The sequence below is a fragment of the Leptonotus elevatus genome, chromosome 8, assembly GCF_054856555.1.
Source record: "Leptonotus elevatus isolate MCC_2025b chromosome 8, RoL_Lele_1.0, whole genome shotgun sequence".
NCBI lineage: Eukaryota > Metazoa > Chordata > Actinopteri > Syngnathiformes > Syngnathidae > Leptonotus > Leptonotus elevatus.
In genome coordinates, this window is record NC_141246.1 from 23,888,115 (window position 1) to 23,914,844 (window position 26,730).

Consider the following 26,730-nt stretch of genomic DNA (forward strand, 5'->3'; position numbering starts at 1 on the left):
TTGAAGGTTTATCAAAATAAACTTAGGTTTGGGTGAATGTCAGATATGTAAGCTCTGAAATGTTTTTGGAATTATGTTTCTATCTGCTTCCGGAGCTGATATATAATTTTTTTAGTAGGTATTGACAATATTGTTGAATGTTCATGTCCATCTTCCTCTGCCATTGAATCTACCCCAAGATTTATCCACTTAAAAAAAAAAAAAGTTATGGCAAAATACTAAATATGGTCCTCTTTATTTAAAGCACTCAGTCAAATTACTTATTTAGAATCACTGTCTACTTTAATATTGAAACAAATTACAATTTTCTTCTCTGTCTTTAAAGGTAATATTTATTTCATATGCTGTGGTCCCATATTAAAAAACAACTTGATATATATTACAGAGGATTGGGGGCGGTTGACAGCTGAGGGAGCCATCACAACAGTGAACAGTGTCAACAAAGCCAAAGCAACAGAGCGGCACACATTAATGTGGCCCCAGGGCCGCCCCTCCCGAAAAGCACTACACACACTGTGCGTAGGACCTCATCCTCCATAGGGGGCCGATTTTTGCACCGGGGCACACATTTGCTCATATGCACAGTGACTGCTCAATTGATGCACATATGTGCTACAGTGTTACATGAATGACACCAAAAATTTCATTTAAAATGTTTTTATTAATGGCCCGCTATGTTGATAATGCTAATTTTCAACCATAAAAAGAATGACTTGTTTAGTTTTTTTTCCCACTGAGAGCTCAGTATTATTCATTCGGCAGCCTTCCCAAGTCAGCGTGTCATCATGTTTTTGTGTGTGTGTGTGCGTGCATGTGAGTTTGTGTTCTTTAATTCACCTGTAACCTGTTATAAATCGAAGACCATTCACCTTAACCTACTTCTGAGTCCCGCCAGAGTCGTGAATTTGTCAGGAGGCCAGAGGAAGGATCAAAGGAAAGATGAAGGAAATGAACTCCAACAACAACCCACAGAATTAAAAATCCAGAATCTTTCACCAATCTCAGATACATCTGAATTCCAACAGGATTAGGGAGACATCAAGAGACTAGAGGAAAGACGGAAGGAAGGAAGGAAGGAAGGAAGGAAGGAAGGAAGGAAGGAAGGAAGGAAGGAAGAATAGATGAAGCAGAGTGACATCCACAAATGCGAACCTCCACTGATTCAGCGACCAGTGGGAGAAGGAAATTATTTTTGAGTTTCTGTAGATGCTGATGTGGTGAATCTGGCGTGCATGAGAACCTCCACCAAAGAGGGGAGCCATCGACCTCGGCCCGACAAGGCAAGCACAGCCCCCCAGGGTTCCCCTGGCCACGGCAGAAGCAGGGCACAACCCCCCGGCTGGAGAGCCAACCCAGGTGCTCGGAGACGCCCCACACCCATTAAAATTGGAGGGAGTTGCGGGGCGAAGAACAGAACAGAATGACTTGTGAAGTAATGTAGTTCAAGTCCAAGTCAAGTCGAGTAACAAGAACACCAGGTCGAAGTGAAGTTGTTCCTGAAACTTCACTTTCTCATCACTAGTTTTAGCCAAGCAAGTCACAAAATTGGTGACTCAAGTCTGACTTGAGTCAAGTCATGAGTCCCCCACATCGGCTGTTCTCCCTCTTGCTTGCACAGATCCCCAAATAAGATGATAATTCGCTTGCTTTAAGCCGTGTATTTGTCACACATAAGTGAAGATTATTGTAAAACAAAAAACAATTATAAAACAGTGTATATGTAAACACAAAAATGTACACTCAAACCAAGTATTTTTTCTAACAAAAGTTTACTAGCTTAAATAATGTGAAGTGCCAAAGACGGGGTAATGGAAATTAGCATTGATGTTTGAGTAAATGTAAAATTTTAAACAACTGCTATGGGGGCAGCAAATCATACAAACGGTGCACTCAACAATATTGTACAAACATAAATATATTATATTTTATATTTGATGTAATATATTTTTATACTGAAGCTGCACTGAACTACTACATACTGAACTCTAAACTGCCTGGATACTGTATAAACCCATAAAAATATAGTGGGGAAACACTACTGTGTTAATAACGGACAGACAATTAACATATTATTTATTGTGCTGTGCTCAACGTGTAACAATGATCTATTGACATCTACAACATTGCTTTGCTTTGGTTGCAATATGTTTTGGAACAAGACTCACTTCGGCCATCAAATTTGAGGTTATGAAGGTGCAAACCTAAATGGGAAGTGAACACTGAATAGAATAGAATGGAACAGAAAAAGAAGGATCTTGCTGTGTGTTATCACTCCATGTCTGCTACTATGCTCTGCAGTCTGAATGGGGTCACTTGCAGGTGAAGAGGAACATCCTCTAAAATTGCATCATTTTGCTTGCTAGGCAGGCTCACAGACGATGTGGTATTTTACAGGTCAGTGCCTCTAATAAGTATCCAACTCTGAGACAGCCACCTGATATCTATGACCTTTGGCAATTGGACTTGCTATTTCCCATTATTCCTCACCATCATGACCTAAACTCAACATAACATCTTATAAAAAGAATTACCGGTACTCTTAAGAGACCTGCTGATTGATTGATGTGATTTCAAACCCTTGAAATTTCTTTTTTAAAGTAGCTCTTCCCTGCAACCAGTGCGACCTGAAGAAACATAAATTCCTTTAAATAACACACTAGATTTACCAACTTTTCAGACCCTTCTAGCCACTATTTTTCTAAATTGTTACTAGCACCAAACGTGTAAGTCAGAAACATTACTTTTAAAGAAAAAAAAAAGAAACATGACTTGGTGTAGTGACCCCTGATGAAAGAAGCCAAGAAATAACACTCTTAGCCAACGATCACAAAAGTCACGGTTGAGATCGGATGACCAATTTGAGTCACAGATCTGATCGTTTTTCGGAGAAAAAAACCGATAAATAATACTTTGTCTTCATTTATTTTGTAAAACACTTTTTCCCATTGTAACGAATATTGCCCGTCACCCTCAATTTTTTTTTATTTCATTTTTTTTACATTTCCCCCTTGGAAATGTGTGTGCGTGCCTTAACTGTGTTTTCTCAAACCAACCAGAGACAGACTCTTTGAACTTCCCTACAGCAGGGACTGAATTTTGTTTTTACAACCCACAGGAAATGCATACCTCATCGCCTACTGAGATCTAAAAGCCTGTTTAGCAAGCAGAGTAGTGATAAGACTGCTTATCAGTCCCCAGACCACTTTTATGATCTGGTCTATCTACAGGAATCAGCCATGTGTTTTTGGAAACAACGCCCCTTGGAAGTTATACGGTACAACAGTGCCATCCAGCGGTCACATTCGGTATTATCCTCAAGAATCCTGCCGCTCGTAATTAATCTGAAGTCTACATAATTCGGGACATAAACGGACTCTATGTACTTGACTGACATCAAGTGACTTCTTTTGTTTATCTTCGTGCACAACCTGTATGTCTATCTCAAATGAATGATGTGTGTAACTTCTACAGCCATCTAAGTTTACCTAATTAGTAAGCTTAGCGGATTCAATAACTTTATGATCGCAGTAATGTTTGAAATGTGTTCAGAATGACAAATGAAGCATCTGGCTTGTCAGTTCTGATCAAAAATTTTTTTATCAAAAGATATCCCAAAAGTTTGGCCTCCTTCGACGGAGTCTGTTTCAAGCGCACGGAATAGGCGGGACTGCTTGTAACCTGTTATAAATCAAAGACCCTTCACCTTAACCGGATACTTCAGAGTCTCAACCCCCACAAGCTTAAAAGCCAGCGCGCGAAGGAACTTCCCTCCCTTCTCCCTCTTTGCTCTTCTTCTCTTCTCTGTTCACTTCTCCTGACCATCACAAGAGACGTGGTCGCCGAACACGCTGAATTAAATTAAATTAAATACACATTTTAAATTAAAATATCCTATTAAATAGGCCAATATTTTTCTGAGCTCTATTCATGAGAAAAGTGCTAAACGTTTTTTTTTGTTTGATAACTATAAATGGCTTATTGAAATCAAATAACAGAACAGTAGCTCGACAGGCAGAATGGTGCAACGTCTGCAGTGATGTGGACTCTGAATTGGTCTGTTGTGGAGAAGGAGCTGAACCAAAAAGTGAAGCTTTCAGTTTATCTGGCCTGGGAACATCTCAGGATTGCCCTAGATGAGCTGGACAAAGGGGCCGGGAAAAGGGAAGTCTGGACTTCTCTGCTTAGGTTGCTTTCCATGTGACTCTATCCTGGATAAGCAGACGAAAATAATATGGATTAATGGATGCAATGAAAAGAACCTCTTTTTTTTCTATGAATTGTAATAGGTTTTTTGTGAACTTTTAATTTTAACTATTTAAGTAAAATACAGGATGTATATGTGACCTGCTCCGGCAAAATGGTCTGGATGTCGGAAGGATTTTAATCGAGCTATACACAAAAATTTACAGCTTGCACAAAAATTTCGATTTTGAGATTTCTCCACAAATAGCCTCCTTTCATTTCCCAGCAGCACAAAGGTAAAAAATGTAATAGAAGTGTATGAAAATAAGCAATTATTAGACAGTATGCATTGTAACTAGGGAGTGTTTTTAGCCAAGCTGATAGCTAGTGCCACACCAAATTGCAAAATAATCGTAAATTATTTTTTAATTCACACAAAATGATTGATGATTGATAATGACCTCATTTAAACAAGAAAATACCACAGGGAGCAAAAATAAAATAACCAAACTTTGGCAGATGCCTCAGTAGATGCATTGTAAGATGAATGTGATCTTCAAAGTTGTTGCTGATTTCTTCTGTTGAGAGTTCAAATTTCCAAAATTTTGAAAGGGTTCAAATCTCGGACGATGGCCTTACCTGCATTGTAATTGACTTTCCACTGATATTTTAACAGTTCCTGAAGTTTCAGGTTCATATCTTTTTCCTAAGGTACTGGTTGCTATATACATTTGAAGATGCAAGGACCAAAACTTTAAACCAGTTTTCTCAAAACTAAGGATTTCAACCTTCCAACATTAAAACTGCTGTATTTTTGTCAATTGTTTAGGTATGTCCGTGTATTATATATCATTTTAAAGGGAATTAAGTCCATACATTTAATATGTAAATATCTTAATTTAGATTTTTGGGCAGAGCCGGCCGGTCACATATATAAATATCTCTACATTTTTGTAAGATAAATGCAATAACAAATCTTATGGTTTTCAACAATGGACTGTTGCCTGAAGCGTTAACTCCCGAGTTTATAACTGACACCGGCATGTCCATGCAGGGCAACATTTTGGCAGCTTGTGGTGGCCAGGATGTAGTTGGTTGAGTGGGTGCTATGAAAGATGCTAGTTCAACAAGATGCTAGTTCAACATTCCTCCCAGAGAAGTCAGGGTCAAATCGGCTAAGATAGACAGACAAAGGGTTGCCAACATGAGTGTATAAGATTAGCACAACAAAAAAAGTTTGAGCAAAGCGCTGAGAAAACTTTACTATTCATTTACGCCTTCTTTACCTGCTCTCTTCGGTGAAACTTCATGTTCACAAGTCTGAGTTTTAAGTTACACAAGACTGGCTCTGGAGCTGCTTATCATAAAGAAGAAAGGTAGCAGATAAAGGTACTGCAGTCGCCTAGGACGGCTCCCACTCACTTTCCAAGAGAGCACTTTTATTTCTCTTGAAAAAGTGACAAGTGCGTATATTTACCCCTGTGCTGCTGCAAATGAATGCACACTGTTAAATGAGCGTGCAATCAAACAAAAGTGTTCAGAGCGTGCAGACTTCTTACAGTTCCTGTGTGGCTTTTACAACTCTTACTTCTTCTTCTTAAGTCAAGAGCCAGTGTTTTGCAAAATATTTGTGAGTTATATGTCCCCAGCAAGCAACTACTGCGGTGACAGTAAAAGGAAAGAATGATTTGAATATTGATTCTGCATACACAACTCACAGTGAGAATAACATCAAGGGACTCCAGCAGACATGAATAAAAAGTCAGATTCAAAATACTCCGTAAAGACATTGTTCGGGAAAATGCTGAGAGGCTTCACAGAAGATCTTGTTGTCAAGCATGCACATGATGTGTGAATGAAAAAAAATATATATATATTTTTTCTTCCTAATTGCAGTTAGTTAATCTGCTTAATGGTATAAATGCTACTCACATATACAGTACAATATCATAATTAGATGGATAGAAACAGTCTTAGATAAAGTTATTTTCCAGTTTCATTCTCTGGTTGATGTCTTACATTGATTTTCTTTTTCAATTCAATAACATCAATGATTTCATCATTACATTAAACTAGCTTACATGGCGATAAATGAAGAGCACCATTGTGTGTTCAGTGCCTCCAATGTCGAGACACATCATCTAGGATGTGTTTGACAATTATATGACATAGTCAAAACCAATTTCAGGGCTTGACACATTTACCCGCAAATGCAGCCAACCTTACAGCCTATGATGGTAAAAAAAAATTATCAGGTCGCACGGCACAAGTACATGTTTTAATGAGTGGTGGATCCGTACGATATCGAGTGCCATGGTTCAGGTCGTACACAGTCTGTGGAATGCGCTGCAAACAGAACTACAAATAGTAAGGACAGTAACATTTAGTAAAAATGAAAAAAATAAGCACAGTAACAATAATAATAATGATGATGATAATGAGATGGATGAACCTTCTATGCCAGCTCTCTCTGATGATGAAGTAAAGCTTCTTCTTTTTTTAAGGAACATTTGAAAATAAAGCTAGAGTACTTTCAAATTGTAATCTGTATTTTATACCAAGTTATATTTGTAAAATTTATAAATTATGCTATTTAGGACAAACTGTTACGTGCGTACTGCCTGCTACAAATAAATTATAGAAACCGAGAATTCGGCATTTTTGATTTTTTGCCATTTTTCCTGTTACACCGAACTTGTACCGAACCGTAACCCCAAAACCGAGGTATGTACCGTACCGTGACTCCTGTAAACGTTACACGCCTACTCCATCCCTAAAAAACAAAACAATAATAATAATAGTGACTAATACCATAGGACCTGACAGCATTCTCATCACAAGGGACATTAGCATAAGACTAGAGAAACTAGTCACTAATATAGGCATATTATATATATAGGACTGGAACAGATTACTTGCTTTTCCCTTAATTTCAATGGGACACATTACCTCAATTTATGAAATGTCTGGTTAAAAACGGGCTCACGGAACCAATTTAGTAACTTGAGGATCCATGTTTACTGAAAATTGTTATTGGTATCTTCAAAAATATCATGAAACTTAATTTGTAACACAAAAAGCTAAAGATATTTTTGTCATTAAAAGTTAGAAAAAACTCTTCACCTGTGATGCCCAAAATTATAAAAACTAGAAAGGGGGCGGGGGTATCCGTAGCAAATCAATACCCTCACTTGCTGGAATTATGACCATCGAATGACTTTGTGTGTGTTTGTATGTATGACGGCTTTGGAATGTTTGCTAGCCTCAGTGTGCTAAGACAGAGAGACACAGCGGCATAGGAAACAGTAGACTCAGCACAAGCTGAAAGAGGAGCAAGTGGAGGTGTTTTTTAGCAGAGGCAGAGACGCGGCTGTCGAGCTAGATTATGATCTATTTATTCATTACTACTATGGTCTACAATTTTATATCATCCATTACTTTTTGAAAATACGACTTGTTCAATATTCATGGCTGTTTCAGCATTGGAAACATTTATCCATGCAGTATAAAACCAATGATGCATAAAAAAAAAAAAAATGACCTGGCTAAATTAGAATTACCGTCATTTATCAGATTATATGAAAATGACCACGTACAAGTAACAAGACAACTGCATTGACACCAATGTATTAGTTAAGTAAGCATCCTGGCTTACTACAAATACATTAGCTTTGTGTTCTATTAAACAAGCTCAGATTTCACACACAGTATGTTTTGAGACTGCGTTGGACAAAATCATTGTTTTAGTATTCATACATTTATATTTTTTTCCTTACTTTTATTTTTAATATATTTTTGTTTGTGATTTTCTAATGTAAAATAGTTACCTAGGCTCAACAAAGGTTGTTTTCCAAGTGATCAAATTAATCCTCTCAAAAAAAAAGGAAGAAAAAGTTGAGTAATGGGCTCTGCACACGGAAAGCAACGTCGCTTGCTCTCAATTCATTTCCTATGGAAGCAGGGCGACAAGGCGAAAATTGCCTTCTCCCCTCCCCCCCTTGGCGACACGCGACATTCGTGCATGTGAAAATTCATGCTCGTGCACATATATGTGACGGTGCGATACTAGAAAGTTGAAACATTTAAAACTTTTGTCGCTGTCGCCAGGGCTTCAACCAATGAACGCAGGACATGCTACACAGTGGGCTATCCAGCAAAATGGATGAGATAATTATCATAACTATCATTTTGTAAAAAAAAAACACACATGCTGGAATTACATACTGTAGTGAAATAATAATAAAAACAATAATAATAATAGGAAATGGATGGATCTTCATACTGGAATTACATACTGTAGTGAAACTTCTGTGTTAATGAAAACGTTTAGATTCCCTCCAATTTTAATAGACAATCAAATCTGTTGTAATACGAGAGTGAATGTTGCCACCGTTGCGGCTGCTTATCGCGTCCTGTGTGTAGACCTGCGAGGCGACAAGGTACGTATTTCGCTGTCGTCTGTCGCCTCCCGTGTGTCAAAATTGACATGGGAAATGATGAGGTACGTAATAAGCGTTGTCACTGCGGCTGTACAGGAAATGTACAGAGACTCCGTAAACTGGTCTCGCTCTAAACAAGTATCTCATGCTGGTTGCATGTCTCTTTAAGCTTCTGGTGATACAGAAAGCAAAAGCAGATACAGACGCAAAAACATCCATCCATCCATTCATCCAAAAGCAACAAAATAGTACAAAAAGAGTGCCGTAGAGATATCCGTTAGCTCCACAGAGTCCACTCCTAGCCTTTGCGTGTGTGCGGCTGTGCTTGTGAGTGGCGACTCAAAACGATTTGACAGGAAAGGCAAGAAGCAGTGCGAGTGAATGTTACTGACATATGTAAACAATCATATGAAAATGATCAATTATCAAGTGTGAAAAATTCCTATTGTACTGTTATCACTATGTGTTGGATCACTGCATGTTACCGCAGGTCAACAGCAAGCCAAATTCAATATTTATGAGCCAGGAAGGATACTGAGCGTCTTGCTTCTTTATTACAGTCTTCTTGACAGCTTACAGTGAACAACTGTAGCATGAGCTCGATTAAAAGGTTGAATGAAAAGCCATTGTTTTAGAAGGTGTTTGAAAAAAGAAAGACATCACAGGATGACCAGTTCCGGCGGTTACAGGCAGGCTTTCTTCAGTGTCGGTTTCTCTCGTCTCGACCAAGGTTATTTTAGTTAACAAAAACTAATGAAAAAACGAAAGCTAAAATTCAAAAAACGAAAACTAAAATTCAAAAAACTAAAACTAAAATTCAAAAAATGAAAACTAAAATTCAAAAAACTAAAACTAAAATTCAAAAAACGAAAATGCTTTTAAAAAAATTTAAACTAACTGAAACTACATTTTATGTTTACAAAATTAACTATAATTATAGCAAAAATGTCCTTCGTTTTAGTCTCTGGTAATTAATTTAATGCATTAGCCTTTGGGGATGATTTTAAATGTGATTTTAAGTAGATTTATTTTACTGGAATAAGGACCTTTGAAAGCGTCACACAGAAGTGACGTCATCTGGCAGCAGTCAATAGAAAAGCACCTTCAGATGACGTCGCTCCAAGCCGACAATGAAATACAAAGCTAGGTAAAAAATGAGTTACTTTTCTCATTTTACCATGGTGTTTATCAAATATTGCGCACAAGCAGAGGTGGCAAATTCAGGTCCAGAAAGTAAAAACCCTTTCACAGTTTGGCTTTAACCCCAGGTGCTAGTTAGGTAGCTAGCTCCCTGGCTAGCTCCAATCATGCACGTTTACCTGCTCGGTAGATAGCTAGCTAGCTAGCTAGCATCAATGGCTAAAGTTAAACTGTGTTTTTACTTTCTGGACCTGGATTTGCCACCTCTGCGCACAAGTAATACACATAAAAAAAAAAAACTAGCTCAGATGGTGCTTGTTTACCTGCTAGGGAGCTAGCGAGCATCAATGGCTAAAGCCAAACTGTGGCAGGGTTGTTACTTTCTGGACCTGGATTTGCCACCTCTGTGCACAGGTGATACACATTAAAAAAACAAAATAACAAAACGAAAACTAATACTGAAACTAACTAAAACTAAACTAAAACTTAAAAAAAAAAAAAACTAAATAACTAAAACTAATAAAAACTAACAGAAGCACCTTGAAAACCAATTAAAATTAACTAAATTAAATAAATTAAAACTCAAAACGAAATAAAAACTAACTCAAATGAAAATTCCCAAACTATAATAACCCTGGTCTCGACTGAACGCGGCTTCTACTACCCATAACGCATTGCGGTTACTGATGACACCTTCAAAATAAGATACAAGTAAATGAATGTTGACTGTAGGGAAATAGTTTTAAACACAATAACCATTTTAGCACAAAATAATACACATGAATTATTTTACATTTTAATACAGAAATGATAAATTTTTTAGCCTTTTATGAAACACCTTTTTATTATGTCTGTTCTCTTCAAACGGCACCTTTTTTCTTCATGTTTGTTTTTACTGTTGGTTGGCAAACTGATTCAGGCGGATTATTGTCACCTGGTTTGGAGTGCAGATACTGCATGAGCTTACGTATTCGTCATGTATGCACCTAACCGTGACTTCCGAACCTAGACTGTTCGGGCCGAATACATAAACCGTTTACACCCCTCGCGATTACTGATATCAGGTATACGTATTGGTGCTGATACTGATGGAAGAGGTATCGATCATGCTTTTATTTTTATTTGTTTTACATAGATGACTTATTTTACGTTGCTTTCAAACCTCCCTGACCTCAAAACAATGTATTTTCTTAAAATACAAATTATGGATAGACCGATTATCGGCCGGGCCGATTAGCGGTGCCGATATTTGACATTTTGACAAATATCGGCATCTGCCTTTTTATGAACCTGAAGGCCCATAAAGCTGGTATCTCACTGAGCGGTGAGTGCTTGGGAAGGTAGAAAATTAAGGTTTTCATCAGGATTTGTAAGATGTTCACAGACAGTTTTTACTTGTCGGAAAGACATTTTAAACATATTCAAAAAAAATTCACTCTGCGAACTTTTGAAACTTTTTTACAAACTCTGACGAAACCCCAAATTAGCTACATTTACATGCATTTGTCGCTCAGGGAGATTTAAAATTGTATCTAAAAAAAGAAGCTGACACTTTTTACACACAAAAAAAAATAAAGTTAAAATTAAGAAAGTATGTTGAAATTTTGGAAAACTTTATTTACAGTAGAGAACTTTTCATGTGCTTAGTTTTTAATTTAGCTTAATACACGCTTTAAGTTTTCTGCAATTTTTTTGTTGCCATTTTTAAACAAAGACATTTTTAACATATTCAGACAATTTTTCACTGTTTTCAAAGAACTTTTGAAACCTTTTACGAACCCTAACAAACATCCCGAATTAGCTACATTCACATGCATTTTTTGCTCAGTGTGATTTAAATGTCTACTTTATAAAAATTAAGATGACACTCAGAAATCCCTACACTTTTTTATATTTTTTAATAATTATTTTTTAAATTAAGAAATTATGTTGAAATTTTGGAAAACTTGATTTACATTAGAAAACTATAGGGAACTATTTACGTGCTTAGTTTTTAATTTAGCTTAACACGTGTTGATGACCCTGGAAGCTAAGTGCAATTTTTTGTTAGCATTTTTAAACAAAGCTGTCAATTCTTTATATGTATCAAATTAAAAGGATTATTATTTGTTACGGTGTGGTCACGGAGCGGCGTGGTGTCTGTCGGCGTGTGAAGTGGAGGACCCAAAATGCAGGGAGGCAGGATAACCACAGCAGGAGTGCGGGCGAGACTGGCGTGCTTTATTTTACAGAAAACACTAACCAGGGTACTGGTTAATGCTAACTAAACAACAAACTGAAAAGATACAAAATCAAAATGACAGACAGAACTCCGGGGGTGACCGTGACAAGCGGTAATGATCCCACGCCGACTGATCACCACCCGGGAACTAAATACACCCACACTAATTGGGTAACTAGCCACAATCGGGACCCTCAACCAAAACCAGATCTTCCCAGACATGACATTATTATTATTTCAAACAGTAATATGTCCTCTTTTACTGCAAATTAATATTTGCTTGAAATATCGGTTATCGACCTCCTTGACTACTAATAATCGGTATCGGTATCTCCCTTGAAAAAAACATATGGGTCTATCACTAATGCAAATGACCCACTTTTTCTGGACTCAAAGTAGCCGCCCGTCGATGCTGTGACTGTGCAGTGGATGCTCAGTCTCGCCATTGCAGTGATCAATTTCCATACTTTATTTCTCCACATCAGAGTCTAAACGTTCTACTAACCCGGTCCCAAAGCAGTTTGACTAAGTATAAGATCATCTGTGTCTGACTGTGACAGGATGCTGCTTGTTCACCTCTGAGAAAAGGAGCAGAAAAGAGAGTAGGGAGGGTTGACTTCGCCATGATATCATTCATTTCAGGCCACTGGTGGAGGTTCACAGTGAAAAGAAGATGAATGTCAAATAAGATTTTAAACATAAAGAGTCCTTTCGGACTTCATGAAAAAGTTATTATGTCTGGGAGCAATATTTAAAGTTTTATACTTTATTTAAAAAAAATCTTTCATGAAAAAGCATCTTGTTACCTGGCGAGCAGTTGAAGCAAGATACTTTCCAAGTCACTGTCAAGGTTGACTGGAGAACAGGAGCAGTGAGTGGATACATGACAAACGTTGACACTGAGAAAAAGCCTTTAATGAGGGCCCTTCTGTGCCTTCAGGGCATTCCCCTTCAATACATTTGTGTAGCACCACATTGTTATGGTGTTCAGGCAAAATTCAGGAAGTCCTGTTGGCACTGAGGGATAGGAAGATTTATTTTATTTTTTTTATCCCCCCTGCTGTCATCTTTTCACTTACCTGTGGTCCACTCCATATGTGTTTATGTTTAATCTTTTGTTTTACATTTCAGGATCAACTCCCAGAGCTTTAGCAGCATGGCTTGCTGTCTTTGTTTGTTTCACACATGACTTGCTTCAACATTTTCCTTTCACTATCTCTTGCTAACACAGACAAATACAACAAAACAACACATGCACACCCACACACACACACACGCACGCACGCACACACATACACACACACATTTCTTAATCTTTTGAGAGACAGACTTTGGCATGCGTCCTCACTCTTTGGAGGTTCCATTATAATTTCCTTGCTTCAGCAACCTTAACTCTCATGTGTTTTACTGACTCCATACTTACCAATTGAAAGTTGTGAATGCTGCCCTCAGGATCTCGGTGTGGCAATTTTCCAAAGTAATATTCAATTATGATTAAGTAAATTTTTCATCAGTGCATTGAACGGCCGTCACCTTAGGATAAGCATATCAGTACAGTAGCGTTACTAGGTCAAATTCATGCCGGTATTAGTGATAACTAGAGCTGTCAAAATTAAGCAATTTATCGACAAGTAATCAATTATCAAATTAATCAACAACTATTTTAACACATTTACTCACAGCCATTTTCACTGAAGCAACCCCTTTCGCTCCCGGCCGTTTTACTGGATTTTGACTGATTTTGCAAAGCCCACAGACAATTCTGTTCTATTAATATAAAAACATGGAACCTATCAAAAGAAATATTAAATAATTTTCTTTCATCAGAAAAAAAAAAGTATATTTATATCGGTTTCACACACACACACACACACGCACACACACACACACCTGGTCGAGCTGTTGTCATGCAACCCATTTGAGTTTCCTTACGATAGCGCAATTAGCTCTTTTGCTTGAATTGCAAAAAGGGTTTTTGTTGAGGAACAAAATTGGCTTTGTCATTCCAGAGAGTCTCTTCCCAGGTCAAAAGACTGGAGCGATTTAGACAATTGTAGTGGAAATGTCTGCGATGTAATCAAACATCTCTACTGCTGACCTTTTAGTGCTGTATTGTAAGTGTTCGGTTCAGTGGTGCCGAGAATGTTTTTCTAGCAAATCAGTCAACGAGTGCCCAGACTTCAGAGTCCCCCGGCTTGATTTTGCCTGAGGGTTTGTCTTTCCTCATTCTGTCTGTCATGTTTTTGGAGACTCCCGTGTCTGTGACGTTCAAGAGAGACAATTGACTTGCTGTTGTATTTGGTTCAACAAACGTGTTTTTCGGCTCTTGTATGCTGATGAATATGAATTGAATGCTCTCTGTTCTAATTGTTTTGTGTCCCCTGCTTTAAATGCACATGCAATTGCTACATTTATTTTGTGCTCACATTAACAAACAACAGAGTCAAACACCAGATTTTTTATTCTAGTCTGTCTGGAACAAAAGTAAATAAACTGATATTGACGTTCTTAATCAAGTGTGTTTTGTGACTTTGTAGTGAATGACACCAATTAAGGACAGACATCTCAAATAACTTGACTGACTATGGTGTTCTGTTTAAAACATTTTCAGGGGATAGGATCATCTTTATCGGAATGTGCTGAGCTTCATACATAACTAAGTAAGTAGTAGTATACATAAGAAAAATGTCATAGTACACCATTGTACAACTAGACTAAATGCAATTTCTGCAGAAATTAGGTGGGAATGCTGAAAGCTGAATGCTAAGCTGAATGCTTATGAAGTAAATTGAAAAATAAATTATGTGAAAATTACAAAATATTAATTGTAGTTGAATGATAAATGAATAAAAAGAACACTTGAACCCGGTAGGTGTGAACTTTTGAAGCAAGTTCAAAGTTTTATGGAAAAGTGTCATCTGAAAGTACCCTCCATTCATTTCGATGGAAAAGTGGAATTAATGTTATCCAATGGAAAAATGCAAAAAAGTAATTCTTTTTTTTTTTGTAAATCACTCAATAGCGCCACGTAGGCATGCAGTGCCCTCCATTCGTTTAGATGGAAACTGTGGAACTATGATAGTCAGTTGGTATACAGGGATACGATGTGTTACTATGTTACCGGTTTGGTCACTGTTTTCCAAAGTAAAAATAGATGTTTGTAAATGTCTTATTTTGATTAATTAAACACAGAAGATAATCAGTCTTCTTTCGAAAGGACTACAGAAATCAGTGAACGTGTAAATAAGTATGTTTTTATTTCAAATATTACCATGCTCCCAAAGACGTATTTATATGTTTTAATAGTTTATTTTTGCTAGAGCATACAAAACAAGGCTTTGATGCAGCCTCTGAACTGAAGAGAATGCTTGAAGCAATTCTAGGTATTGCAAAAATGACAGCAGGTGGTATCAGAGTATAAGAGATCAACTAGGGCCATGTCACAAAAAGCTATTTTCCTCACTGTTTTAAACAGATTTGTGAATAATGATGAAACTTAGATATATTCTAATGATAAAACGGAAAAATATATAAATATAACCCCCCCCCCCCCCCTAGTCTTTCTTTTGGCAGGTCCCATGTTTTTATAGCAATAGAACACAATATTCTGTGGGCCTTGCAAAATCAGTCAAAATCGAGTAAAACAGCCGGTAGCGAAGGCGGTTGCTTCAGTGAAAATGGCTGGGAGAGAATGAGTCAAAGTAGTTGTCGATTAATTTGATAATTGATTACTTGTCGATTAATCAATTAATTTTGACAATTCTAGGTGGTGTCTTCTTGACTGGGTCCCCATAGAGTCGTCGTCCTGGACCATGCTTTCCTCTTTCGAACAGCTAAAGCCAAGTAGGCCAGAGTACACTTGTTCTCATCCTCCAGTGACTCTGGACAATAAACATGAGGACTAACATGCATGCTTGAAAGTGTTACTTAACTAAGTGTCTTTGTAGACACATCTATAGGATTTACTGTAGGTGATATGGGGCCTCTCACAATGATACAGCCTCTATCAAATGTTAATTTCTCTCTCTTGTATTCTTGACAGTCCCCATAGGTGTTTATTTTTCTTTTTTCTTTTTTATATCTTTTTTATAAAGAGCTCAGTAATGTTCATTCGGAAATGTCATCATCATTGCTCTTTATTTTATTTTTTTATATATATATATATGTATGTATATATATATATATATATATATATATATATATATATATATATATAAATATATATATATATATATATATATATATACATATTTTATTTATTTTTTGTATGTGGGTGAGTATGTGTATGTGCGTGCGTGCGTGCGTGTATTTGTTAGCTCACCAAAAACCTATTAGAAAAAATCCCATACCGTTCACCTAAACCGAACACCGCCGTCAGGAGACCCGAGGGGACCTGTGTTGACAGAAGCTGCACAAATATAAATATTTCCCTTATAATATCTTCTATGAATTACTGCCTACCCATTAGGGCCACTGCAAATATTACTGCTCTAAAACCTTTGTACAAACAAGTGCTTAAAATTCTGGATTTAAAAAAAATCAAGACCCTTCACTAAATATAGGTTACCAAGCTGGAAAACACCTTTTTATTTTTAAGGACTGCTGCCTTGTATATAAAAACTGTCGCAGCTGATCCCCATTTCTACTCAATAGCATTATCAAATTTAGATCACTTGTAACACGGGTTAATAGAGGAGCTGCTAGAGGAGATTTTGGAATTCCGCTAAAAGAACTTAATGAACCTAAGTCAATGTTTTTTTCGAATAGGACGAGTGGAATGCAATCCCACAAAACGTAAGTCCACCTCATACGGCTCATTTAAATATACAGAAAGAAAAAAGTGACAATCAAGTTTGTCATCAATAATGCATGTAGTAGGGTTAATGGTACTGTAATTTGTAATGATGTTGCTTTTAAATAGTTCAGCTGTATGTGTCTGTATTTTGTTTTATATTTATTCATGTTGCATTGCCATGTTTATTCTGCAGAGGAGGACTAGTAGTGGATTTTCGCTATATGTATTTTTATGATGTGAATTTTTGGCTATAATTGGGGACATTTAAATTTTATTATCGAAATGTTCATTCGCGCACATCGTTCCTCTATAAAACATAAAAGAAAGAAAAAAATAATTGGCTAACCCCAAATCAACTCTAATACTATGTGTTTACAGTTTTTTTTGTTTGTTACAGATTTTATTGATAAATTGTGTTACATAAATATATGAAAACATCCCAAAACAAATAGAAACCATCACAAAAAAAGGCATGCCCTGTAGTATGAATATCCACATTTTTGTGGTGGTTTTTTTTATACTAATAATTAGTCTTCAATATGCATTGTGCCTCCTCTAAACCTGGAGCATCAAAGGCCACAGTCTACATCAGATATATTGTCAGTAAAATGTCTCTCCCTCATACCTCCACTTTAATATAGTGTAGAAATGAGTATCTTTGACTGATTATTGTGCTTTGTAATCATAGCAACAACAGTTTCTCTCTGAGGCAATCGCGGATGAATTTCAATCAGGGATGTTTTGCAATTTTATCAAAACCTCATTCCAAAGTCCAAGCAGTATGGCCTGGGTAAAAAAATGGGGTGGGCGAAGCTGAAATAGGCATCTTCTTCACTTTCATCACAATACTTTCAAGTGGACAGCTAATCTAAAAAGGGAGTAGTACCACATATCAATTCCAAAGACAGGAAAATATCTTGATAGCAGACACACAAAAGTGATAAACAATGAATATATATAAAAGATTATATATCAAGAAGTGGAACAAATGAGGGGCAGTCGTGTATATATAATATACAGTGAAGAAAAACTCAGAGGTGAAAGAACTGTGTACTTCCTCTGTAAAATAAACAGCTTAATAAAAATGATTACACTTTTGGTTTGCTGCATTTGCAGTAAGCTCATATACCCCACGTAATGTATATGATTATAACTAGGGATGGACAAGTACCGATACTAGGTATCTTTATCGAGCCAATACCAGGTCACATTTCATGGTATCAGTACTTGCGACGGATATCGATACTGGTATCGGCCCCCGCTCTTGTGGCCATTTTTTGGTCAAGAACGGTCAGACGGCGTCGTCCAGCTGCAATGCTAAAAATAGAAAGGTGCCGTTTATGGCCCTCGCAGACGCAAATTATAGAGAGCAGCCTTCCAAATTAAAAGCATGGATTTTTTTTATCGATTTTTTTAAAATTCATTTTATTGTGTGCTCTATGCAAAAACCCTTATATAAGCAAATTGAAAAAATACAATTGCCATTCATTTCATTCAATTTTAAGAACATTTGCTGTAGTGATATATATGTCATTCCCCCCCCCCCCCCTAAATTATCTGTCATTGTTTTCTATGTATCATAAGTACTAATGGTATCGGCACTTGGTATTGGTGAGTACTGAGGATTTGAGTATCGGTATCGGTTTAGAGAAAAGTGGTATCGAACATCCCTAATTATTCTGTCTCAATAATAAGCAATATTTAAAAACTTCTGGGCACATGAATGAAACCTTTATTTAGGGTGAATTGTGACTATTGTGCTGTAAATGTCGTAGTATTCTATTTAAGGCAAGTTTGAGATTTACTTTAAAAAATTTAGGTTCAGGTTCTCTGCAGCGACTGGTTAGCACGTCCGCCTCAGTGCTGGGGATTTGAGATCGAGTTTGGGCTTCGGCCTTCCTGTGTGGAGTTTGCATTTTCTCCCTGTGTCTGCGTGGGTTTTCTCCGTTTTCCTCCCACATTCCGAAAGATATGCATGGCAGGTTAATTGAAGTGTCTAAATTGTCCCTAGGTGTGTTTGTGAGTGTGGTTGTTTGTCTATATGTTCTCTGCGATTGGCTGGCAACCAGTTCAGGGTGTACCCCACCTACTTCCCAAAGCCAGCTGGGATAGGCTCCAGCGAACCTTGTGAATATTAAGCGGAAAATGGATGGATGGGTTCTCTGCAGCAAAAAATCTATCAAGTTAAAACATGAAAATTGAGATCATAGCTGCTTTTCCACCAACAAACCCAGGATATTTGAGTTCTGGGTAACGGGAGTTCTTGGTTGTAAAAATTCCGCAGGGAATGTGTGATTTGTGTTTGCACAGCGTCTTGTAGTTCTCTGTAATTAATTCAAATGAGTCTGATGATGTATGCGGTCGTGAAAAACAAACTGCACTATCTTTCTGTCGCTTCCACTTTGTTGTTGCGGTCTTTCAGTCTCTTGTAGTCCTGTTTCCGTTTTTTTTTACTTTTTGCGGACTTGCTTCGAGGTGTGGATGATGTTGAGCTCCTCCAGCTTTGTCACAATACATTGGTAAACTCTGTAATTTCGTGTGGCAGATTTGAAGTCTTGCTGGATTGTGTCCTCCGCATAAATGCTCAAAAGAGCCTGCACCTCTTCATCCGTCCATTTATCATAGCGTTTGTGTTCCATTTTCTCCATGAGCACAGCAAAATACAACCAAACTTACAGAAAGCAGGTAAAGGTATCGAGTCAGGTAAATGGCGGGAGCCCAGCCCATGTAACCCCCCCACCCCCAAAATTTTACCAACCAATCAGCCTTGGTTAGCGCAGCCCGCCCCCTCAAAAGTTCCAGTCGGCTCAGCAAGACCCTGCTGCTGAGATAGTACTCTGATGCCCCCTGGAGAATTTAATTACCTAGGAAATTGTTGTTGGTGGAAAAACGCACAAACTGAATTTTACCTAGGTAAATTGAAAAGTTCTCCAAAAGTTACGGCGGTGGAAAAGCCCCTATTCATATATTCAAATTATACACTTAATTACCTTTCAAATGCAAACATTGCTATTTCAAAAAATGAAAAGCAATAGAAAACTATAGCTTGGATCCGTGTTATACATACCTTCACATTTTTATTTCATGGTTTGCAAGTGCTCAATGTGGCTACCACCAGCAGCACGGAAAACAGAAGGAAGGAAAGGAGGGAGGTGTATTCGTAGGAGGAAAGAGACGAGGAAAACCAAGAGTCGGGAGGTGTATTCGTAGGAGGAAAGAGAAGAGGAACACCAAGAGTCTAGGACTGAGAGTAGGGACTTTGAATATTGTAACTCTGACAGGAGAAAGTAGAGAGCTGGTTGACATGATACAGAGGAGGAAGGTGGACATATTGTGTATTCAGAAGACCAGGTGGAAAGGAAGTAAAGCTAGAAGTTTAGGAGCAGGGTTCAAGTTATTCTATCATTGTGTAGATAGGAAGAGAAATGGAGTAGGAGTTATCGTGAATGAGGAGTTTGTTAGGAACGCCCTGGAGGTAAAAAGAATGTCAGATAGAGTGATGAGCCTGAAGCTAGGAATTGAAGGTGTGATGATAAATGTTGTTAGTGGGTATGTGCCACAGGTAGGATGTGAGCTGGAGGAGACGGAAAAATTTTGGTTGGACCTTGATGAAATGATGCAGAGCATCCCTAGAAGTGAGAGAGTTGTCATTGGTGCTGACTTCAATGGAAATGTTGGTGCAGGAAACAGAGGTGATGAGGAGGTGATGGGCAAGTTTGGTATCCAGGAGAGGAACGCAGAAGAACAGATGGTGGTTCACTATCAAAAAAGAATGGAAATGGCTGTCGTGAATACTTTTTTCCAGAAGAGGCAGGAACATAGGGTGACCTACAAGAGTGGAGGTAGGAGTACACCGGTAGGCTACATCTTGTGTAGACGGTGTAATCTAAAGGAGATCAGCAACTGCAAAGTAGTGGTAGGTGAGAGCGTAGACAGACAGCATAGGATGGTAGTGTGTAGGATAGAGGTGGGCAATCTCGGTCCTCGAGGGCCAGAGTCCTGCAGGTTTTGGAGGTTTCTCACTTCCGACACAAGCTGATTCCAATCAACAGGATTGTTATCAGGCTTATGCAGAGCTTGTTGATGAGCTAATCATATATCAGCTGTGTTGGAGAAGGGCACCATGCAAAAGGTGTAGTATGACTCTGGTGCTGAGGAACACAAAGACGGCAAAGGCAGAGCAGAGGATGAAATAGTGGAAGCTGAAAAAGGAAGACTGTTGTATGACTTTCAAGAAGGAGTTGAGACAGTCCTTGATGTGTCATCTGGAAGGAAAGGGGATAAGGAGACTTTGTGGTGGAATGAGGAGGTGCAGAAATGGATCCAGAGAAAGAGGTTAGCTAAGAAGAAGTGGGACACTGAGAGGACTGAAGAAAGTAGACAGGAGTACAGGGAAATGCAGCGTAGGGTGAAAGTAGAAGTGGCAAAGGCCAAAGGGGCTTACGATGACTTGTATGCTAGGTTTGAATAATAAGGAGGGAGACACTGAGGTTGGCAAGGCAAAGAGACCTAGATGGAAAGGATGTGCAACAGGTTAGGGTAATAAAGGATAGGGATGGAAGTGTGTTGACAGATGCCAGTAGTGTGATGGGAAGATGGATAGAGTACTTTGAAGAGTTGATGAATGAGGAAAATGAGAGAGAACGAACACTAAAAGAGGTGACTGTTGTGGACCAGGACGTAGCAAAGATTAGTAAGGATGAAGTGAGAAGGGCATTGAAGAGGATGAAGTGTGGAAAGGCACTTGGTCCTGATAATATACCTGTGGAGGTATGGAAGTGTCTATGAGAGGTAGCAGTAGAATTTTTCGGTTGTTCAACAGGATCTTAGATAGTTGGAAGATGCCTGAAGAATGGAGGAGAAGTGTGCTTGTGCCCATTTTTTAAGAACAAGGGAGACGTGCAGAGTTGTGGCAACTACAGAGGAATAAAGCTAATGAGACAATGAACCTATGGGAAAGAGTAGTTGAAGCTAGACTGAGGGCAGAGGTGACCATTTGTGAGCAGCAGTATGGTTTCATGCCAAAAAAAAAAAAGAGTACCACAGATGCAGTATTTGCTTTGAGGATGTTGATAGAGAAGTACAGAGAAGGTCAGAAGGAACTGCGTTGTGTCTTTGTAGATCTGGAGAAAGCTTACAACAGGGTGCCCAGAGAGGAACTGTGGTTTTGTATGAAGAAGTCTGGAGTAGCAGAGAAATATGTTCAAGTGGTGCAGAACATGTATGAGGACTGTAAGACAGTGGTGAAGTGTGCTGTAGGTGTGACAGAGGAGTTCAAAGTGGAGGTGGGACTACATCAGGGATCAGCTCTGAGCCCCTTCTTGTTTGCTATGGTAATAGCCGGATGGCAGATGAGGTTAGACAGGACTCCCCATGGTTTATGATGTTTGCAGATGGCATTGTGATATGTCGTGAGAGCGGGGAACAGGTGGAGGAGAAGCTAGAGGTGTGGAGGTTTGCCCTGGAAAGGAGGGGGATGAAGGTTATGCGTAGCAAGACGGAGTATCTGTGTGTTAATGGGAGGGACCCAAGTGGAAGAGTGAGGTTACAGGGAGAAGAGACCGAGAAGGTGGAGGAGTTTAAGTATTTAGGGTCAACAGTCCAGAGCAATGGAGAGTGTGGAAAATAAGTGAAAAAGCGTGTGCAGGCAGGCTGGAACGGGTGGAAAAAAAGTGTCAGGTGTGATGTGTGGTAGAAGAGTTTCAGCTAAAATGAAAGGAAAGGTTTATAAAACTGTGGTGAGACCAGCGATGTTGTTTGGTCTGGAGACAGTGCCCCTGAGGAAAAGACAGGAGGCAGAGCTGGAGGTGGCGGAGATGAAGATGCTGAGCTTCTCTTTGGGAGTGACCAGGATGGATAGAATCAGGAATGAGTACATCAGAGGGACAGCTCATGTTAGAGGCTTTGGAGATAAAGTCAGAGAGGCCAGACTGAGATGGTTTGGACATGTCCAGAGGAGAGATAGTGAGTATATTGGCAGAAGGATACTGAGGTTCCAAATGACAGGCAGGAGGTCTAGAGGAAGACCAAAGAGGAGGTTTATGGATGTAGTTAAAGAGGACATAAAGGTAGTATGTGTGAGAAAAGAGGATGCAGAGGACAGGGTTAGATGAAGGCAACTGATTCGCTGTGGCGCCCCCCTGAAGAAAAAGAAGAAGAAGAAGAGGCCTGTTTTCGTCCGTTGCCGAATAGCTGTCTATGGACGCCTTCCAGACCCACTTTCTTGAAAAAGAAAGTGGGTCTGGAAGGCGTATGTTGAAGTGGCTGGAAGTATGGGATTCCCTCCTTAAGGTGCTGACCCCGTGACCCGACCCTAGATAAGCGGTAGTAAATGGATGGATGGCATTTTCATTTAAAGAAGAGACTTCCCAGCAAAAACTGGACTGTTAAAATTTGGATCTTAGAAATCAGTGATGAGCTGATGTCATGTTAAATGTATTTACTGTATAACATCAATTTTGTCTTTTTAGGAGTCAACTTTTAACTGGGACCCAGCTGGGCAGCCCAGATGGGGCCCATTTTACCAGCCCTTTCCTTTCTCCTGTTAGCTAGAGCCCATATCAGGCCCACCTTGAGCCCATCTGGGGTTGCCCACATGCCAAAATTAACTGGGACTCAGCTGGGCAGCCCAGATGGGACCAATTCACCAGCACATGTCCAACCCACATGGGTGTGTTGGCAGGGTATACAGATCTGTTCTTAGGTTTACATACCTGTATGTAAACTTGGGATCAAAACTGTATATATGACCATTCATCACTACTTGGCAGAGATACAGCCATACTCATACACATACACTATGCCTCGGGGTATGTGAACTTAAAATGTCGTTGGCATTGATACATGAACAAATATACATTATTTATAGTAAATACATACACATTTCTTGACCAATTAGGTGAAATGGGTTTCCTGTGGTACACCTGATGATATCTCAGGGCACTGAATGTGCTATGGCACAGTGGTTGAGAATCACTGCTCTTGAGGGACCAAGCTAGCTAACAGGCTCATTCTCACTACTACATTATTAAAGCCTTTGGATTCCGGAATGCCCACATGTTTTTATTTTATTTTACTACACATGTCATATTTTGTTTCAGATGCAGCTATTTGGAGGGAATTAATTATTCACAATGCTGGTCCCTAAACACTTTTGAAGGGTTACGTTCTGTTGGCTGCCTTATTGGTAAACATCCTCCAGCCCTGTCCTTTCTTTTACCAGATGTTTCATTCCTGTGCAGGATGTTGTTCTATTTCATTCAGTTATTGCAAAAATACAGTACATCTGTTTTGTTTGTTTGTTTGTTTATCTTTAAATCGTATTAATACTGCACTTTTTTGGTGTTGTTTTTTGGCTGTTTAGATCATCTGACTCTGGCACCACATACGAGAAAATGAATGACAAAGTTGGATCCAAGACTGTTCTGAGTTACCTTTATGTCTGTCCAACCAACAAGAAAAAGGTAAGATGCTGCATGTTTTTATAACCCTTATTTATTTTGAGACTTTACGTAAAGACTAGAATGAATGTTTGAAACATCATCTTTGATTAACTTCACAACCTGTCTGCAAGTTCATGCAATTAACAAATAAACTTTATCTGCATGATACTCAAAAAGTTTTGGAATCAAATATTTATGTTGTACCATCTGCCTGAAAAATCTAGATAACATTAAATATGCACATTATTGTTCCCTAAATGGTAATGTTTGCAAGTCATCACTTCATGAATGCATTTCTTCACAAACAATTTGGTTAAGGAACTAAATATTATTAAACTTCAGTTCACAAACTGTCTTGTTATTGATGCGGAAGGCTTTGTTGTGCCTTTCTCACACCTTGTCAACATCATTCGCCTTGCAATGCAGTTGCCTTTGTTTATTGCCCAAAAGTACTGTAGCTGTCAGTATGACCCCAAAGAAACTGAAACTAGTAAATAGAGTTATAGTTAGGAGGAAGCCTAATTGTATTATTGATTTTAAAAAAAAGAGATGAACATGAGATTGGTGTTCCTGTTTCTGATGTTGATGCAATACTGTAATTTGGTTAAGTAAATTCTACCATCTGTACTATTGTAATGTACTACCACTAATTATTCAGCCATCCTGCCATTTTCTTGGTGGTAGCAACAGCTTTAGTAGGAAAACCTAGACTTCTCTCACCTCAGCTACTTTATCCAGCCTATTCGGGGGGATCTCAAAGCATTCCCAAAGCCAGCCGGGAGATCTCTCCAGCATGTCCTGGGTTATCCTGGGTCATGCTAACTAGATGCCTTAGCCACCTCATCTGGCTCCTCTCGATACGGAGGAGCAGTGGCTTGTAGTGTACATTGCGTTGCTCAAAAGAGCAGGATTAAATTTAATTAATTAATGAATTTAATAACGGCCCAAGCATAATGCTCCCGCTGCCCTTCAGTGCATCTTAAGGCACTACATAAATTTTGGTTATTTATAAGGTAAAGAAGAACAACAATCTTAAAATCTGACTTTTCTGGGAAGGGTGTTGCACTTGGATAACTTGCAGTTCAATTTGAACAGAAAAGAGATGAATGATTTTATCTCAGCCTCCTCTTCACCACAACATACCGATACAGAGTCTGCATCATGGCAGATGCTGTCAATCTCCCACTCCATTCTTTTCTTATTGGGAACAAGACCTTGAGACACTTGAACTCCTCAACTAGGGGCAGGATATCATCTCTGATCTGGAGTAGGCACTCCACCCTTTTCTAACTGAAGACCGTTGTCTCAGATTTAAATGTGCTGATTTTTGTCACCATGCTACACACTTGGCTGTTAACTGATCCAGTGAGAGTTGGAGATGGTGGTTTGATGAAGCCAACAGAACCACATTACCAGCAAAAATCAGAGATGTAATACTGATGTCACCAAACCACAAACCTTCAATGCCTCAGCTGCACCTAGAAATTCCATCAATAAAGGTTATGAACACAATGGTTGAGAAAAGGCAGCCTTGGCAGCAAAGTTCAACCCGAATTGGAAATTAATCTGACTTACTGTCAGCAAACCTTGACATCGGTCATACAGAGACCGAAGAGTCCATATGAGGGGGTTCTGTACTCCATCCTCTACAGAACCCCCTTAGGGACACCATCAAACACCTTCTATAATTGCATAAACGCATCGACTGGTTAGGTAAATTCCCTTGTATCCCCAAGGATCCTGCCAAATGTGTCGAGTTGGCCTACTGTTCCATGGCCAGGATAAAAAACACACTTCTCCTCCTGAATCTTAAATTCAACTTTCCGATGGACACTACACTCCAGCATTCCTGAATATACCTCACCAGGGAGGGTGAGGAGTGTGATCCACTTGTAGTTGGAACCCACCCTCTGGTCCCCTTTCATAAAAAGAGGGGACCTGCCCCACCCTGGTCTGCCAATCCAGAGGCACAGTCCCTGAGGCATGTGCACAAAGAGAGCCCTACCACATCAAGAGCTTTTAGAACTCTTGGAGGATCTCATCTTCTCCTAGGGTGTTGCCACAGAGGAGGATTTTAACCACCACTTTAACGCCAGAGATAGGAGAGCCTACCTCAAAGGAAGGCATGTCGATGGAATTGAGGAGGTCTTCAAAATATTCTCCCCACTAACTCACAATGTCCCGAGCCGAGGTCAGCAGCACCCCATCTCCAGTATAGATATTATGCACATGACGTCATGTGCCCCACATTGTGTGCCGTTCACGGGTCCATGGAATGTCGAATGGGAAGGGACAAAGAAGTGTCCGGAATTTCCAATCGACAGTCTACCAAAGTGTGTTCTGACCATTTTGATTAAGGTAAGTGTCATTGTAAGATGGTAAAAATACTTATACCATAATGTGATCGTGATATTTGTGAGCCGCCAGCCGTGGCTCGCTCTGGCTAAAAATAGATCTGGTGGTCAAGATGTTCGATTTTGAGATCTCTCTAAATAAACCCTCCTTAAAGTC

The 26,730-nt window shown here is 38.9% G+C and overlaps 1 protein-coding gene across 1 annotated transcript in view; it reads left to right on the forward strand.

The window, feature by feature from the left end:
• Positions 1–26,730, forward strand: part of sorcs3a (sortilin related VPS10 domain containing receptor 3a) — a 262,848-nt gene that overhangs the window by 108,263 nt on the left and 127,855 nt on the right. The window contains exon 3 of the mRNA XM_086082047.1: positions 24,141–24,240. Coding sequence (XP_085938173.1) covers positions 24,141–24,240 — 100 coding nt within the window. The remainder of the gene's footprint in view (positions 1–24,140; positions 24,241–26,730) is intronic.